This window comes from Eucalyptus grandis, chromosome 4 (assembly GCF_016545825.1).
Source record: "Eucalyptus grandis isolate ANBG69807.140 chromosome 4, ASM1654582v1, whole genome shotgun sequence".
Lineage (NCBI taxonomy): Eukaryota > Viridiplantae > Streptophyta > Magnoliopsida > Myrtales > Myrtaceae > Eucalyptus > Eucalyptus grandis.
In genome coordinates this window covers 37,617,395-37,636,603 of record NC_052615.1, presented here as the reverse complement: position 1 = coordinate 37,636,603, position 19,209 = coordinate 37,617,395, and the positions used below count along the sequence as shown (strand labels likewise).

Below are 19,209 nucleotides of genomic sequence, written 5' to 3'. Positions count from 1 at the left end.
GTGTGAACCATGGTGCAAGTGCTTTCTAGTGATCACTCCCCGGATGCACCCAAGACTGCTGGGACCATCTAAGGATGGTTCGCAACTCGGCCCTCCTTCTCTCGCTTGTCGTTCCACAAGCGTGAGCCAACCTTCCCGTTCGACTTTGCGGTTTGTTTGTGGGGGCAAACAGTTTTCTCTTCACGACACAATTGTTGCTTCTTATGATAGTAAAGAAAACCAAATATTGCATGTTCGATTTCTTGCATTATTGATGCCTTTTCTTAGGAAAAATGACACTGAAAGTGCCAAAAGTTATATACGGTACTCACTTTAAGATCAAAAGTTTCTTTAGGATTACTTAAGTGCCATTTTTTTTTAAATGATCATTTTATTGTCAATTTTGATTTGTTTGGGTAAAAATCTAATGTAGCATTTTTTTTCATTAATTTCTTAAGTTGACGTGACTCGTCAAAAGGTACAACCAGCATCTAAAGCCATAAATGACATCATATGGTAGTTTTCCACCAAATAAGAACCCTAATTTCCAAATTAAAAGAAAACCCCAATTTCACACCCTATTTTGATTTGCCCCCAAATTTAATAGCTCGATCTTGCAAATGGAGGGTAGGGGTTTCAGCAGCAGCTCACAACCCTAGCTTTTCCCCTTACAAGCCCTAATTTTATCTTACAAACCCTAATTTTTCCCTCCAATTGAGTGATACGGAGAGAGAACACACCTTTTTACCATAGATGACGAGCAAGCAACGGTGAACAGATTGTGAGTGAGGGCGGGTGTGCGATGACAAACAAGCAATGGCGAGTAAGCAACAAGGAGAGATGCAACGCAGCCAGCCTTTTCATTCATGTTCAAACGACGTCGCTTTTGCCATGGATAGGTGTCGTTTTTTCTTTATCCAGCTACATTGGACTAAGCGACGTTGTTTTGCACATCCATATGGACTCAATTTTTAAAAAATTATGACATCTCAGTTAAAAGTTTTACTTAGTTAAAAAATTTATTTACAAATGTCACGTAATTGATTTCATCGGAATTTTTTGTTGCTGAGACTTAAGTGATTTTTTTCTTCAATTTGACACTTAAGTGAATCGATAAATATTTTTGATACTAAAATGAGCATTATACATAATTTATAGTACTTTTGATGTCTTTTTTTTTTTTTTTTTTTTGGCTCAAGACAGGAGCATAAATGGGAAGGAGGGAATGTATGTGTTGGGCTGGTGGCCCGCTAGACAAACGAGGGGTCTGTCGTCTTCCTTTTTTTTTCTTCCTTCTTTTGAGTTTTGATTCGCCATGAGAAACCAAAAGGAGTCACGTCGTGTCAAAGGGGGAGAGGAGTCGACTGGCGGGAGGGAAGGGCGACTGCCGCGTCAGCGTCGGAGCAGCTCAGGCGATGGGCCCCGCCCCTTGCCCCTCCTCCTCCTCCTCCTAATGAAGCATCAACGTCTGCTGACCGTACCACGTGGACCTTGATTTTAGCAACTGCCTGTCCTATTGACAATATAAACATTTTCCAGATTGACAAAATTGGCATGTCGACAAGAGGAAAAGGCCAAACATAAGAAAATTAATATCAGGAAAAACTTTAAATTGATAGATCCACGGCAAATTTTCTTCAAACCAATTTTTCGATCACCAGAATTTCCAAATTGGTACACATGCAACGTTGATATATTTGTGATAAATTTACTCTATTATAGTTTTAATTAAATTGAATTAATACAAAAAAAAATCACAAACTAGTACACATTTGACAAACAAAGAGGAAAACCCCAAAATCAATATATTTGTCAACTATAACGTGTTATTCAATTTAACAATTTGACCTCAAGATTTAACAAAAACTAATAAAAGATAAATTTATCACAGGTTTATCAATCTTGTGTTTTTCATAATATTAACCCAAAATAAAATAAAAAGTAAAATAAAAGAGAGTGAGGTTCTCGATGTAGCTTTTGATTGTGTCCATAATAGTTAATTATCAGGAGATTATTTGTGGTAAAATTGATTACTTAAAAGGGAAACATTTTTCTTATTATCAGTTTTCCTTTATGTATCTCAAATTTTAGCATTTTTATTATTTGGGATTTTAGCTGAGCTATTTGAAAAACCAGTTCTTCCATTTACGATGACTTGATTTACATTGATCATTAATTGACCGTGTGAAAGATAATATCATTTTTCTCTCTAATTGATATCAAAGAAAGTTATTCAAATAGGTAATATTTTGATTGTCATTTACAATAAAATTCAATATAATCAAAGTTGAGACAGATATCAAATTGGATCATTTCAATTTGATTAGATCCTTTCAACTTCTAAATCAAAAATAGATGAATAGACTAGACTTACAATTCGATCCAAAAGAAAAAAAAAGCTAGACTTACAAAGTTTTTCCATTCTATTAACTGGCACCAACAGTGGATCCTTGACTTGAGAAATGATTTGATAGTTTCCACTTGAGTTACATCACAAACTCTTTACACTACAACCCAAGAAAAAAATTGATGGTTCTAACGAAGGAAAACAAAAGATTTGAGCCAAGAGCACCTTCATTTCGATTGAAGAAAAATGGTGGGTGTAAGAATCAACAATTGATCATGCTCTTTAAGTCACATGTTGCTATCTACCATATCTTTTCAAACAAAGTTTTATTATGATATTCCTCTAGTTCGAAATTGACATATAATTGACTCAATTATAGAATCATGAATACTCATTTGTTTGGTTGTTGCATTAGTTTCTAAAGAAGTCTTGAAAATAATTCAATTTAACCCATGATTTCTTTTCATGGAATGAATGAAAACTTATGTTTGTTTATTACTTAAAAGTTTCTAAATATTAGGCAGAAAAAAGTTATTTGTACTGAATTGATATTGCATCTTTAAGTAACTTGAGAGAAGAGATTCAACAATCTTATATTTCATATAAATAAATAAATATATAGCTATCTACATGTAAAAATTGCATTTATCATCATAAATAATCCATCTTTGGGTTAAACCTGAACCACAATTATTGAAACAATAATCAGTTTCTTTTTTTTCTTTTTCTTTTTTGTGGTAAATAAAAGAAGAAAAAAGTTGATGTGAAGAAAGATTTAGGCCTTTCTTTTTCATTTCATACCGAAAAGGAAAATCAGAAAAAAAAAAAAAAAAAAAAAAACAAACAAACAAACAAACAAAAAAATCCCTCCATCAGATAGACTAAACAATTTTCATGGGAATGAAGTAGGACTATCTAATATAGAATGTTTCAAATTAACAAATCTAATAGCTTTTTCAAAAAACCAAAATCGTTACCGGTGAAATAGAATGACAATAACAAATTAAGCATTTCCTTAATTTATGCATAGTTCCTTCAACTATCGGCAGCTTAATAAGTTTGATTTAAGGGAAGGGATCGAATATAGGTCATATGAATTGCCCCAACTATAACATTGCATAGGTACCAAATCAAATACAAATTGAAATACCGACAAATGAGGTCAATAGAAAAGAGAGATACTATATGTATCATAGAGCGACGAGTTTATTTTTTATTTTTCCTTGAAGTACAAGATAAAATTAGAAAAAAAAAAAAACCCACATTAATGTTTAAGTAATAAATCCTTTGATGTAATAAGAAGGGGGAAAAAGAAAATAAAGAGCAAGTCAAAACTCAAAAACATGCGAGCCACTCGTGGCTAAAGGTACTTCCGATACATGAGCAAATATAACTCTGTCCTATGCGGTGAATTGAAGATACACGAAGAGACAAAATTTGACTTTTCCTCACGTTATATCACGGACTAGTCCTAAGCAAGAGCCGGAAACGCCCAAGGCCTATTGACACCCTTAGGTTTCTGCCTGAAAATGTTATAAAAGGATTGACCTGCCAGTTCTTGCTCGATGCTCGGCTACCAAGTGCGACTCGCAATGATATTCGAACATTGTAGCACATCAAAACTTCTCTCTTCTTACCATGAAACAGCGACAAGTTCGACAATGTCACGCATACAAAATCAGCTATCGACTGTCTGACAAGACTCACTCGGTATTTCGATTGGTCTGATCTAGCACACAACCTTAATCCCTAGGATGGAAAGGCTAAGGCAGAGGACATGCATCACAAGACTGGTGCATGAATGTTATAGCTCATAACCCGAAATCTGAAATCGTAAATAGGCAAAGATACCTCCTCTTCGTGAGCAGATAACGCGAAAATCCTCGTAACAGAGTTCCAGAAAGTTGTCTTTTTTGGACCACAAGAAGGCCAGCGAAGAATGACCCATATATTAAGCTGTGGAACCCATGGAAGCGTCGGAACATGCAAAACACATAAAAGTCACATGCATCATACTGGAATCACACAGCAGTGCAAAGGAAAAAGATATTGCTTGATGAACTGTCATTGTACTTGTCAGCCAGGTAAATGCAAGGTAAATGCAGATTCAACACGGATGAGCCGTAAACATTCGGGCAATTGATTCATGGACACATGACAAGAAACCACCATTCCACTCCGTGAACTCTACTGACGAATAGTTTGAAAGCCGATGCTGCTTTGATATTTCGGTCGTGGGTTCATAAGCAAAGCCCAAGTTTTCCCATGGACCACGGTAATGGAATCCCCAACCACCTCAATGATGCTGGATAGATGGTCATTTAAATGCAAGAATAATCTTCACTAATATCAGAAATTGCAACCGTGTATCACAAGGTCCGAAAGAAAGAATATGCTCGAGCACATTACAGAAGCAAAATTCCTAAAATAGCAGATAACTCCCGATTTTTCTGCGATGATATCACTTTCTTACTATTTTGAGAGCCAATAGATTATAAGGAACAATGTACAGGCAGCAATAACAGCAGAGAGAATAAGAGTGTCTCTCGATCGCCGCCTTCTTATTGAGCCTGCATTAACCACTTATGAGTTTAATATATGATCAAAATGAAATAAGGGCAGAAAAGTTCCAGTGAAAGTTATCCAAGTACCTAGGATGCCACGAATTACAGGGAACTTGTCACTTAAGAGCTTCACTTTCCCTTGAACATCCCCAAAGAGACCCCTCTGAGAGCCTAGAGCTGCTCTTGTTGTTTGAGCTTGGCTAATCACATCATCCATCTGTGCAAACAAATATAAACTATCATCAAGAGGGTACATTATACAACCGCCAGCACATTGGGAAAACTGTCATTTAAACAAGCCTCAAAGTGATACTCTCGAGGGAGAGAACATCAGACTATTCGTTATCAGGCCCCTCTCAAATTTGATTCTTCTCTATCTAGAAACCGAAAATCAGTACGATCATACAGATGAAACACACGAATGCATATAGAGATACATTCAAGCAAGTTTGTGTATCTGTATGTGCATTCATAACTGCATACACGTAAACAAGAATTTACCAGTAAGATATTGAACTGCTCTGAAAGAATATCTGATACTATGAAACAATTGGTCACCACAAAAACGAAAAGAGAAAATCAAATTTGCTCATCTGATGGAAGGAGGGTAGAAGGGATCATGATAACTTCTTCCAGGTCGGCAGTCCAATACAAAAGGATATATTGGTCTGCCATGAATAATCTATATCCACACATATCAACAAGCATCCATATGTGCAAGTGAAAAAAGGGAGAACACACAACACAGTGCACGCTAACTGCATCCTCATGATAATTCCCTTATATGAAAAGCAACTACCAAAACCCAGTATCCTCAAAGGTCAAGGAGAGGAAACTTGGAAGTGATATATAGACAAACGGTTAAACAAATCTCTTATAGGAGTACAACAGACAGAAAGACAAATGCGTCACTCAGTATTCTCAAAGTGTCAAACAAATAAAAACTACCATATATGCATATATCCTTCAGGCAGAGTTGCAGATTCTATTGAAGGAACCTATCCTAAATTCCGTGGGCAAAGCTTTATGTATTACAACATCAAATAGAATCTGTATAAACCAGATAGTTTTTCCAATAAATTGTACACTTGTCTAGTTACTCATCCCCATTTTAGATTACGTGGCGCAAACTTTCACTTTAGTGGCTTTTCATATACTTTTTAGACTCTTAAAGTTTTGATCTTCCTTTTCATAACAAATCTGTAATCAAGCTGAGTAAATTTGGTTACACTGCTGCCCTAAAAAATCAACCATCACTTGGTACATTAATTCACAAATCTTATTGTTTACTAGTTGCTATCATCTTATTTCATCCTATCTTGAGTAAATAAACAAGACCACTTTGATTGGTACACAAAAAGGAACATCCTTTCTCAAACATATGTACAATGACAAAAGAGATACAATGAGACTTACATGGGATATGCTTCCATGAATTGAAGCTCTTTCTCTTAGTAATTGCACTCGTGGAGACATACTCCCAGAAGCCTGCAAGGAAGCAAATTAGAGAGGTCTAAGGTCCCAAAAACAGAAAAAGGGAAAAGAAAACCAAGCATTATCAGATGTAAGTAAAGTAGGATCTTATAGATGCTCACCTTATACTCACTGATGTCATCCCTCACAGAACTGAGAAGTTCTGCATGTTCCTTCATTGAGCTGATGTTTCCCTTGATACGTCTGAACTCCTAACAAACAGAAATTTCCAACTGGACAATGAGATATTTATTATACAGCAGCATATTGTCTTTTATTACTTCAACAAGTGACAAATCCAACTTATTGAGCAGCTTACACCTGAAAAAGTGTTTATAGTAAGGATGAAGAACTTGATAATGTTTTTGTTAAAAATAGGCAGCATTTCCACCCAAAAAAAATTTGTTTCCAATGGGAGAATTAAAATGAATGACAATCTGTCAAGTGGCAAAACTTTAAAGCTTGGCGCAAATTCAATCTTCCACATCTTCTAGGCACTTTTGTAGTAATCTAACTGATCAAGAATCCAAATACATCACCTGGATGACAAGCCACAACTTCATGGATGAAATAACCAAGGAAAAAAAGGCCTAAAGATGCATTTTTCTATGAATGGTAAAGAGGTTTAGCAAATGAAGACTTTGCAGCTGAAACCTGTATGCATGAAACAGAGAGAAACTCTCCAATAATTTCAACTTTTACAGAGAACTCTAGCCTATAAACTGTCAACACCGTCTTAAACAGAAAGAATGTGGAGCACGCTTGGTATTTACTCAACATTAATGCAGCCACCTAGAATCATTTTTGACCAGCCACATGAGCAAATTAAAAGTACAAGAATGAGATCCCATGAGCTTATTGATCAAGTTAATGAGATCAAGAAGTCAGAAGCAGGCCAACAAAGTCCAGACCCTTGGGCAATCCATCTTTTTCCACCCAATGGCATTCAGAAGGAGGTATTTAAGTCGTAAATCATGCGTTACTTAATATTTTATGAGAAGGAAACCTGAATTAGAGGAGTAAATGCAGAGCACAATATCCCACTAACCTCGTCAACTAGGTAAATAACAATTTGAAACTCACGTAGATGGCCTAGATGAAATAAGTTTGAACCATGTCATGGTAACCTTATGATCACCTATGAATGGAACTCTCTATATTATAATACATTTTTTTGAAAGATGACGCATTTAAAAACCTTAAGAACTCAGAGTAATTTGAAGAAAATGATGTACATCCTCTCAAGCAGAGTAGACAACAAAAATACATACGTCCCTTGCTTTTAAAAGAGTTTTTTTTTTGTAGTATGAAATAAAGATCTACTGATGTCAAAATTAGCAACATGATGGGCAAAGCATATTGGTGGAAGCTTGCACCAACAGCCAGTGATTTCATTACATCAAATAATCTCTAGCCAGGGAGGGATCCAAGTTGGATGCCACTGCCAGAAAGCTATTAGGTCTACCACCAAAGAACTTTTCAAAAAGTTACAGACTAGCAGGCACAAGTTTGTAGTATATCTTAGTCACACTCATCACATCTCTTATGGCATGAAATGCTCACCAATGTGACGTTATAGTATATTTTCAGGAACGTTGGAATTGGAAAAGTATAAAACAAAGGAAACCTGGGTAAACTCATGAAGGATGTCTCTATGTCTTGCCAACTTTTGAGTTACTGAGGTAGTGGGAGTAGCAGATGCAGCACATCTACTCATAGCCTCATTCGTGTCTAATAGTTTCTCAAGCAATGACTGGATCTCCATTTCCATTGACTTCCATGACCTGCTGGACCCAACAGTTGGTGACCCAGTGTCTACATAACCTGAACAACTCAATATCAGAGATAACTAAGAATTGAAGCTTTATTTATTAAGAATCTGGCAATGCTACCTGTAAGCTGCATCTAAAAGAACACCTAGGAAACAAAGAAGAAGAAAAGAAGATATAGAAAAACATGAACAAAGTTCAGCAAGTACATTGTTAGCATTCGGCATTACAAATATGTGAGGAACACAATTATCCATCTTTAACTGAATTGTAGCTTAAATGTTTGGTATAGGAGCAGATAAATATGGCTTGTTGGATTTCTAGAAAGACGGCATGGTCATAATAACCTGTAAGCAACTCCATACTGACAAGGTAAAACATCCTGGATAAAGCAGACAATTGGCAAAAAGAAGACATTCATAACCAATTTGACCAATCATTGTAATGGGAATGACAAAGAATCCTGTTCCCTAGAACATGTTATTCTTGATTTGCAGATCTTTGCACTTGTCATTTTAAGACAGGACCATCCGGGAGGAATAAACTACCAAGGATGAAGCTAAAGTAGAGAATTCACGGTACGTAACTGCAGTACAACACACACAACCTGTAGCAGTGTTTTTAAAATCCTAACATAGAAAGAGCAAAAGAGTAAAATTTCAAAACAACACTTCAAACAATAAATACCGAGCCGAATAACATTTGAGACCCATTCTTGTACTTTAGACAGAAACAGCATGAAAGCTGAAATGTAGTCTTTCTTGCTTAATTCAGACAGAGGACCAAAGAGGACTTTGAAAGTATTAGAATCCAACAGATATCTTATGCGCATAGCTAGCCAGTAACTAAGAACACCAATTAGTTGAGCTGTTTTCCAATTCAATTCGACGCATTGTGCTTGGATAATATCCATGCCGAAATTTCCCTAAGATGGAATTAGTCCTCTGAAGTATTCAAACTTGACTAGGCAGCAACCCATTTGTTCTTTTGCAACAGACAAGAAAACCAGCAATCGCCACGTTCCAGATAACTAGCCACATTGCTGCTGCCCTACCAATCCACATTCGCCAACCTCCCTCTCTCTTTGTTTCTTTCTCAATCTTTCATCATTCAACTAGAAAAACTGCAACTCGCTTCAAGGACTCAAACTGTTACAATCAGCACACCAAACATAAATTCTACACAAAGCGATTTCGCTCCGATTGACAACAGGCGAGGAGCCAGCCTCAACTCACTTCAAGTTTCCGCATCACTAACGGCCTAAAACCCCCCGCAAAGCGATCCCAATCTAGCAACCGCCAAAAACAAAAATCCGAAAATGCACACAGGCAAAAGAGCGAGAGTCGCCGTCATAGCGCATCGCGGAACGGCGAGGAGAGATCGAAGAAACAACCTCCTTGCGAGAACCTGGCCCCGAGCTTCGCATAGGAATTGAGCTTGACGTCGAGATCGCCCTCGATCTTCCTCGCCTCCTTCCTGAGCTCCTCCCAGCCGGCTTCCTGCAGCTCCAGGCTCGCATCGCCCACCATCGGGGATCCCCCGGGCTCCGGATCCTCCCGGACCGGAAAGCTCTCCCCGACGCCGCTCTCCCGCGTCCTCCCGCGGATCGCCGCGACGGCGCAATGGGGGGGCGGCCACCGGCGGCCCGCGCGATCGCTTACTCCGCCGCCGTCTCCGCTTTCCCGACGTGAACTTCGGACGTGGCTAGCTCGGAAGCGCCAGATCCTCTTCCACCGCCTCGCCGGATCTTCGCTTTCCCTGTGTACTCCGCTGGTTCGTTTCTCTCTCTCTCTCTCTCTCTCTCTCCCTCTCTCGCCTTCTTCGATTCGTTGAAGGCCTGCAAGAGAGAGAGAGAGAGGAGGAGAAATGGGCCTCTTATTGGGCCGGGTCGAGCCTTTGGGCTTGCAAGTCGGAAGCCCGCTTCCCGTGTGCGATCGGATCTGAAGTGTTCCAAAATTGGAGATCCAAGCTGTTTTTTTTAAGTATTGAGCATGGTGAAGCTCCGGTCAATTAGGGCGCGCACGATAAAATTTATATCTATTTCTTTATTTCTCTATTCTTTGAAATAGGTTTAGAACAGAAATCTGTTTGATAACGTAATTTGATTTTTCTATTTCTGGAATAGAAAAATAGATCTGAAAAAGAAATAAGAAACTTTACTAAAAAAAAGAAGAAATAAAAACTAAAATTTTAAACTTCTCAATTTTTGAAATAGAAATTGAGAATTTAATTTCTGGTCATAAATCAATTTATATTCCAAAATTTTTCATGCACACCATTAGATTAGGAGTGACGAGGTTTGAGGACGGGCGGTTTCCACCCCCACTAAGATCGGTTTTGAAAAATTGATACAAGAACCATCCGTTGGTTCCACGGACCTATGGAACAAGTCAAAATGTCTTCACTTTTGAAAATGACTTGAGAGCAAGAAATGAGACCGTAGATCAGAGGCGAGTGAGAGCGAGAATGATAGAGGGAGCAACAAGGGCAAAGGTGACAAAAACGAGAGTGGGAGAGGGATCAACAAGGCCAGAGGCCAGCAAAAGCAAGAGTGAGAAAGGGAGGCAAGGCTGTGAGATGAGTAAGGCGGGAGACAGAGAGAGATGAAAAGAAAATTAGGGTTTTGATATGAAAATTTAAAACTTGATAATTTTTTAAAGAATTATATATGTACTAGTCTAGGTGACACCAAGAATTAGAAATCGGATCAATATTCATCGATTCCAATAAGATGGAATTACGAATTGGGCCAATTCCCATGAAAATTACTAATTCGGGATTTGATCAAGTTTCAAACGATTCTCAATTCTTTTACACTCTCCTAAATTAGATCTCAGGCTCACCCATTTTCAAGGGACCCGTTTGACTCGAGTATTGTCAAAGTTGAACTTGATTGTCCATGAATCATTAGGGGGGATAAAAATTAAAAATTAAATAAAAAGGTGTGGAATTGTTCATATCCGCGGAAATAGAAATAGAAACAGTCGTATTTCCTTTTCAGTCTTGACTCGACAACGCGCGCAATTTCTAGGAAGCGACCGGGTCCAGAGCTAGAAGCCAGCTCGAATCTCTCACCTAGTGACCCGAACCTTCGCTCTCGGTAATCCGAATCCGAAAACCCGAATTAGAATCGACCAGCCGGAGACTTCTCTGCACTCTCCATGCAATTTCTCTGCAAATTATTGTAGCATTAGCTTAAGAAATTTTGCCAAGAATATGAGACGAGACCTCGGTTTCTTAGCCCGATCGTCACTGTCATTGCGGTCCAATAAAAAGGATTCTTGATGCTTGGCAATGGTCAGAACCGGTCCTACATTACTAGGTTCGGTTCTTGCTTGGTCGAACATGAGCAGGAGGAACGACGAGACAGGAGGCCTCGGCCTCAAGAAACACCTCTCCCGGGGTCTCCTTGTGGGTTGCCGGCCCGGCCTGAGACCCCTCCCCAGGTTACTGCCGCCTCGGTGGGTTGTCGAGGCGGCCACAAGTGGCCAACCCCGGGTTGGAGCTCATCTCCTGGTGCCGCCGCCTGATGAGCAAGAGGGCCAGGTTTTCACCCTCGGGTAGGCCCGCCGGGCCAGGCGAGGTGACCGTGGGTGAAGACCCGGTCGAGGAAGGAGCGGCAGCGGCAGAGGCGACGGTGCCTAAGGGTCACCTGGCCGTGTACGTGGGTCGAAGAAGCGGCGAATTCCGCCGGGTTTTGGTGCCTGTTGTTGACTTCAATCACCCTTTGTTCAGGGACTTGTTGAGAGAAGCCGAGGAGGAGTTATGGTTCAGTCACGGCGGAGGAGGGATCACTGTTCCTTGCGAGGTTTCGGAGTTCGAGAGAGTGAAGAGCTGGGTTGCCGCCGCCACCGCCGCCGCCGCCGCCGCCGCCGCCGCCGCCGCCGCCAGGGTTATAGTGGCCGGAGGCGCACTTGGAAGAAGCACCACCTATAAGAGGAAGGATTTGGAGAAAGTTCGATTTTTTTTTTTTTTTTTTTTTGAAAATTCTAATCTTTACTGCTCAATGATCACATTGACGGATTCCCCCTTTCGCATTTAAATGATCTTTTTTTTTTCTTTTGAGATGTACATAGCGAGTTTCAAATTGCTCCTCTTCTATTTGATCAAGTGGTGGATTTTTATTTTTTTCTTTGGAAATGCATTTTAGTGGAGTTCCAATGTAATCTCAAATTAATATCATGCACACTTTTGATTTGCAATTAGTTAATATTCTTGTAAAAATAACCTTTAAGAAACATCGATGCTAAAAAATATTGTAGTGTTATAGTGATAATTTATTTTCATTTTTGCCCGAACAAAAATAATTTGTTGGATCGACTATCAATCATGAGATCAAAAGTTTGATTAATCTCGTAAGCGACTTGCAATGGTGTCACTTGTTAACATCCCCACATTAAAAAACCAATTAAGTTAAGGAAGGATCTCTCTCATCACTTTTTCTTCTAATTATTATATCATTAGCTAGAAAGATTGTGAAGAATATCCTATAAATCCTTGTTTCCCCAAACCAATGTCACTGTCAGTGCAATCTGATTACAAGATAGTTGGTATGCTCTATGAGAATTGATACGTGGTAAAATTAGAAAAGGGTCCTTTTATTACTCGGTCAATTCTTGTTTAGTCATTTCTTTATGTGGATAATTTTGTTTAGTTGATTTAAACTATCTTGTTATGAACTTTTTTTCTTGTATTTATGAACTAGTAGTTCACCTAACATAGTGTGAAACATTGTGATTGATATCCTCATTAAAGTTCATGAACGCAATAACAAATTAAATACTCAACCATGGTTTCTATACTATACTAATTTAGGAGATTTAAAAGTACCTTCTTAGATACCGCCACATTATTTGAAGAGACCTAATGGGTAAAGGCTAAAAGCACTCGAATTTTCCTCGGCAAGATAATGTCACAAACCTTGCACAGCTCTCGATATTCAGTATTTCTCCTTTTGACGTGCATAAACAACATATGTTCATGATAATCGTTTGAAATATGAGGTGCCGGCCTTTTGAAACTTCAATGTTATTAGTACGAAAATGTCGAATAACTTGGATTTTGGATACTAATCCATATTTACCAATTCTTTTTACTAAGATTATCATCAAACTTACTCAAGGCCTTCAAGATAAAATAATCACATCTTGCAGGTCAATATCACCATAAAGAATATAAAATATTCCACGAGACCTTGCTTTCCTAAAACCATTGTCATTGTCAGCGCAGTCCAATTAGAAGATAATTTGTATGCACCATGAGAGTAGAAGCGTGGTATAATCAGAAAAGGTCCTCATTACTAGGTCAGGTTCTTGTTTAGTTAATCTTTTTTTTTTTTTGGGATAATTATGTGTATTCGATTTAAATTATCTTGTAATGATTCTTTTTATTTGCTTACGAACTAGTTGTTTTCCGCACATATTATGAAGGACCGAGTGCATATACCAATTGACAAGTGATTAGTACTCTCAATTATGGTGTTTTACTGTATTAATATATGAGATTTAAAGTTACTTTTTTAGATACCACCAGATCATTAAGAGAGATCAATTGTGATGAGGTTAGAAAATACTCGATTTTTCCTCAACAAAATATATCCACAGACATCGCACCTTTTGGAGTATTCCTTATTTATCCATTTGACGTGCAAAATAGGGAAGATGGTTCAAAAAATTATACTATTGTCAATTAATACCTAAAAAATTTCACATTTTGTCAATTGAATTCACAGGGTTAGTTTTGGCCACGAATCGCTTACATAAAAGATGGTCATCCTACGTAGCACAAGCAACACTAACACAAACAAATTTTAATAATGTTAATAATATTTTCGAATTTATTTATTTTTCTTTTCTTTGTTTCTCCTTCTATCATTTTTTTCTTTTTCCCTTTCTCTTCTTTTCTTGTTTATTCTTGTTTTTTCTTCTTCTTCTTTTCCCTTTTGCCCTCTGATGAAGGTCGTCAACCTCGGGCAAAGGTTGCACTTGATGGCCTTGGGCGAGGAATGCATTGTCTTGGGCTATCAAGGGCCCCTCATTGGATTGGGCGAGGGCCTCACCAGCACAAGCTAAGCCATCCAGGCTTAGCCATCCCTCACTTAAGACTGACGAGGGCGGCCCTCGCTTGAGGTTAGACCTTCACTTGCCATCAACAAGGCCCAATGATGGCCGGTGAAGGGAAAGGAAACCGACCAAAAAAAAAAGGAAAGAAAAAAAAAAAGTAGAACAAAGAAAGGAAAAAATAAAGAAGATGAAAAGAAGGAAAAGAGGAGAAAAGAAAAAAATTGAAAAATTATAAAAATTGTTCACGTCAACATCAACCGTGTTACGTAAGATGACCATGGTTAGCGTTTACGTAAGTAATTTCCGACTCTATGAATTTAATTGGCAAAACATGAAATGATTTATGACTCAATTAGTCAAATTAAAATGTTTATGACTGAATTGGTAAAAATGTAATAAGTTTATGATTTTTCAGATAATTTTCTCTACAAAAATTTATATTACACGATGATCATTTGAAATACAATGCGTCTGCCTTCTCAAAATTTAGTTTTATTAATATGAAAATATCAAATAACCTAGATCATGGGTACGAGTCCATATTTATTTTCTTATTTTGAGAGTGTTATCGTGTGTCTCAAGACCAAAACCCACATCTTCCAGATGAATATCATCCCCATCTCGAAGATCAATATCACAAACTAAAGAATGTCGACGCCAGCTAAAGTTGAAGGGGACCCAATTCCATTAATTATGTGTACAAATTTCCGCGTTAACTACTTTGTCCAAGGGGCCGAAGCTTCTCCTTTCTTTCTTCCATTGACTATGTACAAGTTATCACGTCAACTTTCTCTTCTTTTTTTAACAGGTATCTTTTCTCTTTCCCTATATAAACAACCCCACAATGACCCTCGCAAAGAATGCAATTCTTCCCTTCACAAAGCAGCAGCTTCATACCACAATTTCAACACCGTTTACCCTCACCCTTCAAGAACATCTTCTTCATCATCAGGAAAGCCATGTCGAACATTCCCACCTCCCTCTCCGAATCCTCCCTCACCGCCTTCCGCCTCGCCATGTCGGTCGCCGACCCGTGGCCGTTCGCTTGACTGCATCGTCTCCTCTCCGGCTTGTTGAACTCTCTCGCGCTTTCTTTCGTGTTCATCCAGTCAATTTTTTTTTTTGGTTATAATCGAGGCATAGTCAAGATCCACCCAATTTAGGAGTCGTGATCATGGGGAATAACAAGACGAGAGGCTTCATCCTCAAGAAGCACCTCTTCCGGGTCTCCAAGTGGATCATGGGTCGGACCCAAAGCCCCTCCCGAGGTTACTGCCGCCTCGGCGCGTCGCCATCGGGGCCACGCACGATCAATCCTCTGTCGAAGCTCCTCTCTTGGTGCCGCTGCCTGACGAGCAAGAGGACCAAGTCTTTATTCTCTAGCAAGCCTGTCGGGTCGGGCTACGTGCTCGAGGGTCAAGACCCGCTTGAGGAAAGACCCACGAGGATGACGACGACGACGGTGCCTAAGGGCCACTTGGCCGTGTACGTGGGTCGAAGGAGTGGCGAATTTCGCCGAGTTTTAGTGCCCGTGGTTTACTTCAATCACCCGCTGTTCGGGGACTTGCTGAGAGAAGCCGAGGAGGAGTTCGGGATAAGTCATCGTGGAGGAGGGATCACCATACCTTGCGAGGTCTCAGAGTTCGAGAGAGTGAAGAGCCGGGTCGCCACTGCCGGTTATGGTGGCCGGAGGAGCACTTGGAAGAAGCATCCTTGAGGATGGATGAGGATGCCACTGGACATAAACTAGGTTTATGATGATGACGATGATAAAAGTTAGATTGTGTGTTGTGATGAAGATCGTTGGGATTTATCTAGAAAGTTTTAATCTTTACTATTTACTAATCATGTTCAAGGATTCTTCTTTTCGCAGTTAAAACGATCCTTCTTGAGATGTGTAGACTCCACTCAAATGTATTTCAAATAGTAGAGAGCAATTCGAAAAATTTCAATCTTGAATGCATATAATCACATTTATTTGATTTGAAAATTGCTATTATTCTTGTAAATATAACCTTTTAAGAAACCTGATGGTAAAGACATATCAAAGCGTGATGATCCCAATTAATTATGGGATGACAATGGTTATACCGATATTTCTAATTTTGCCCAAATAAAACCATTTTAATTAAGCACGGCTTGTGAAATAGTTTGTGGGAGATGGTTGGAAACATTGACCTAGTGATGAAAGGATTTATTAATAATCATAAGATCACAAGTTTAATTTATGTCGTAATTAACAATCATAAGATTACGAGTTCAATTTATGTCCTAACCGATCTCCCGGAAAGCTCCGTGTTTGATTTAGCTGCTAAAGGGGAAAATCAATCTCCAGCGATTGTCAAGTCCAAATGTCACTTCCCCAGGTTAGGAAACCAACCAAGTCAAGCAAGAACCGTCTGATGCTTAAATTTTGGGATATTACTCGTCGGTCTGACCGACTCCGCACTCTCTCAACAATTTCTCTCCAAATTATTATATTATTTGCTAGATATTTTGTGAAGAATATTCCACGAGGCCTCCGTTCATTGAACCGATGTCATTGTCAGTGCGGTCTAATTTGAAGACGGTTGGCATCTTCTATGGGAAATTGAAGGGAGGCGGAATCAGGAAAAGCTACTTAATTACTAGGTCCATTCTTGTTTAGTTGATTTAGACTATATTGTCATGATTCTTTTTATTTGTTCAGGAACCTGCCCGTTTTACCAAAATATTATGATAGACCAATTGCACACACCAATTGAATTGACACATACACTGAGATTAGAATTCTAAACCATAGTGTTTTTACAACACATGATTTAGCAGATTTGAAGTTATCTTCTTAAATACAAACAGCCCATGACAGGAGATCTAACGGGTAAAGTTCAAAAACACTCAGATTCAAAATATATTCTCCAATATCGCGCACAACTTTCGAGGACGTATTATATCTCCTTTTGATTTGTATCCGTGAATATCATCCGAAATACCAAAGATCATCCTTTCCAAAATTTAATGTTATTAGTATGAAAATATCAAATTACTTGGGTTTCGGATCCGAATCCATCATTGTATTTTCCTTTTTGCTGAGGTTATCATCTTGTTTCTCAAGCCCTAAACCCACATCTTCAAGAAAAAATCATCAAATCTACAAGATCAATGTTACAAAAAAGGAATGTGAACATCACTTGAATTTGAATATCGAGCCTACAAAATGTCAATTTTTAAGTAATTGATTCCAACGTAATGTGACTACCTTTCCCCGATATCCTCGAAGGGCATCCAATTCCATGATATTTCTGTCACTTTCCGCGTGAACTGTTTTTTTCCAATGGGACGAAGCTTCTCCTTTCGTTCTTTTTTTTTTTTTTTTTTTTTTTGTTCTTCTCCCATTGACTATGTATATATTACAAATTACAAATTATCGTGTCATTTTTTCTTAATTTTCTTCAATTCCTTTGCCTTTATAAACAACCACTGATAACCCTGCAAAGAGTGTAATCCTTCCTCACAAAGCACAGCTCCATAACACAATCTCAACCCCGCTGCACCATCGTCTTTCTTCAATATCAGCATCAAGAAAGCCATGCCGAACATCCCCACTGCCTCCTGCCTTGCCATGTCGGTGGTCGCCGGCCGGTGGCCGTTCTTTTAGCCGCACCATTCCATCCTCCCCTTGTTGGACTCTCTCGTGCGTCCAAAGAACCCTACACTTTCGTTCCGCCTTTCGCTCAGGTTCATCTGCTCGAATTTGCTTCTTTCTCGATAGTCAAGGGCACGGGCGGCACCTGCACAATTTACTAGCCGTGATCATGAGTAATAACAAGACAAGAGGCTTCAGCCTCAACAAGCACCTCTCCCGGGCCTCCAAGTGGGTCGCTGGCCGGACCCAAAGCCCCTCCGCAGATGGCTGCTGCCTCAGCGCAGTGCCATCGGGGCCATGCACGACCAATCCCATGTCGAAGCTCCTCTCCTGGTGCCATGGCCTGACGAGCAAGAGGACCAAGTTTTTATGCTTGGGCAAGCCCGTCGGTTCAGGTTACATGCCCGCGGGTCAAGACCCGGTCGAGGAAAGACCAGCTGCGAAGACGGTGCCTAAGGGTCACTTGCCTGTGTACGTGGGTCGAAGGAGCGGCGAATTTTGCCGAGTTTTAGTGCCTGTGGTTTACATCAATCACCCGCTGTTTGTGGACTTACTGAGAGAAGCCGAGGAGGAGCTCGGGTTCAGTCACCGAGGAGGGGGAATCACTATACCTTGCGAGGTTTCAGAGTTCGAGAGAGTGAAGAGCCAGGTTGCCGCTGCCGCTGCCGCCGGGAACTGTGGCCGGAGGAGCACTTGGAAGAAGCGCCATTTGGGGAAGGATCTGGAGACATTGAGCACCAAATATATATGATGACGATGATGACAATACATGTAGATTGTGAATTGTCATGAAGATCTTTGAAGATAATTTTAATCTTCATTCTTCAGCAATCACATTAAAAAGTTCTTCTTTTCGCATTAAAATGTTCTTTTTGGAGATGTATACGCTATATAGCATGTATCGAATTGCTCTCTTCTATTTGATCCTTGTTCTAGACTTGCGGCGTTAGTAGGTTTTAGTGGAGTGTAAATGCAATCTCGAATGAATATAATGCATATATTCGATTCCAAATTATTTCTCTCTCAAAAGAAACTTTTAAGGAACATCAATGCTAAAAAATTGTATGATCCCAACTAATTGACGCGTGAAAAGCAAGAATCCTCTGATGCTTAATTCTTGGGATATTGCTCTGAGGAAGTCATTCCAGTACTGTTATTGTAACATGATCCAGGTGTAATTGTAACCCGGCTCATCGACACTGGCTCTGGCAAGACCAATTGCTACTCCATGTGATCATCGCTTCCGCTGGAACATCTTTTGATGGTTCACATACAAGACTGCATTTGCGCATCATGAGTCTTGAGGAGCGTCCTGCCCTCACCAAAACTAAACGCGAGAACTGTTCCGTGCGGGAGTATCTTCAACTAAAGAAAATTATTGCAGATAAGC

General features: G+C 39.4%; 3 protein-coding genes across 4 annotated transcripts; 2 read left to right on the top strand and 1 right to left on the bottom strand.

The window, feature by feature from the left end:
• Positions 1 to 4,646: 4,646 nt before the first annotated feature.
• LOC104442257 (Golgi SNAP receptor complex member 1-2) lies at positions 4,647 to 9,951 on the bottom strand. Of its 2 annotated transcripts, none has more exons than XM_010055610.3 (6): positions 9,526 to 9,951; positions 7,991 to 8,187; positions 6,486 to 6,575; positions 6,307 to 6,378; positions 4,978 to 5,107; positions 4,647 to 4,896 (listed from the first exon to the last, which is right to left on the bottom strand). In XM_010055610.3, the coding sequence occupies exons 1-6, from the start codon at positions 9,659 to 9,661 to the stop codon at positions 4,799 to 4,801; spliced, it is 723 nt and encodes a 240-aa protein (XP_010053912.2). In that variant the 5' UTR covers positions 9,662 to 9,951; the 3' UTR covers positions 4,647 to 4,798. The 2 variants fall into 2 exon arrangements, with proteins under 2 accessions (XP_010053912.2, XP_010053913.2); XM_010055611.3 differs by having other exon boundaries at positions 7,991 to 8,178.
• A 5,112-nt stretch (positions 9,952 to 15,063) lies between these two features.
• LOC104442256 (auxin-responsive protein SAUR36) lies at positions 15,064 to 16,157 on the top strand. The gene has a single exon (XM_010055609.3). The coding sequence runs from the start codon at positions 15,369 to 15,371 to the stop codon at positions 15,909 to 15,911; it is 543 nt and encodes a 180-aa protein (XP_010053911.2). The 5' UTR covers positions 15,064 to 15,368; the 3' UTR covers positions 15,912 to 16,157.
• Positions 16,158 to 17,978: 1,821 nt separating this feature from the next.
• Positions 17,979 to 18,570, top strand: LOC104443264 (auxin-responsive protein SAUR36). Its single transcript, XM_010056596.3, has one exon. The coding sequence runs from the start codon at positions 17,989 to 17,991 to the stop codon at positions 18,568 to 18,570; it is 582 nt and encodes a 193-aa protein (XP_010054898.1). The 5' UTR covers positions 17,979 to 17,988.
• Positions 18,571 to 19,209: the final 639 nt, after the last annotated feature.

Coding starts and splice junctions, on each gene's coding strand:
- LOC104442257 (XM_010055610.3), bottom strand. CDS start 9,661: ATGGTGGGCGATGCGAGCCTGGAGCTGCAGGAAGCCGGCTGGGAGGAG. Junction 5,108..6,306: donor TTCATGGAAGCATATCCCAT/GTAAGTCTCATT, acceptor TTGTTTGCACAG/ATGGATGATGTGATTAGCCA. Junction 4,897..4,977: donor TGTAATTCGTGGCATCCTAG/GTACTTGGATAA, acceptor TGGTTAATGCAG/GCTCAATAAGAAGGCGGCGA.
- LOC104442256 (XM_010055609.3), top strand. CDS start 15,369: ATGGGGAATAACAAGACGAGAGGCTTCATCCTCAAGAAGCACCTCTTC.
- LOC104443264 (XM_010056596.3), top strand. CDS start 17,989: ATGAGTAATAACAAGACAAGAGGCTTCAGCCTCAACAAGCACCTCTCC.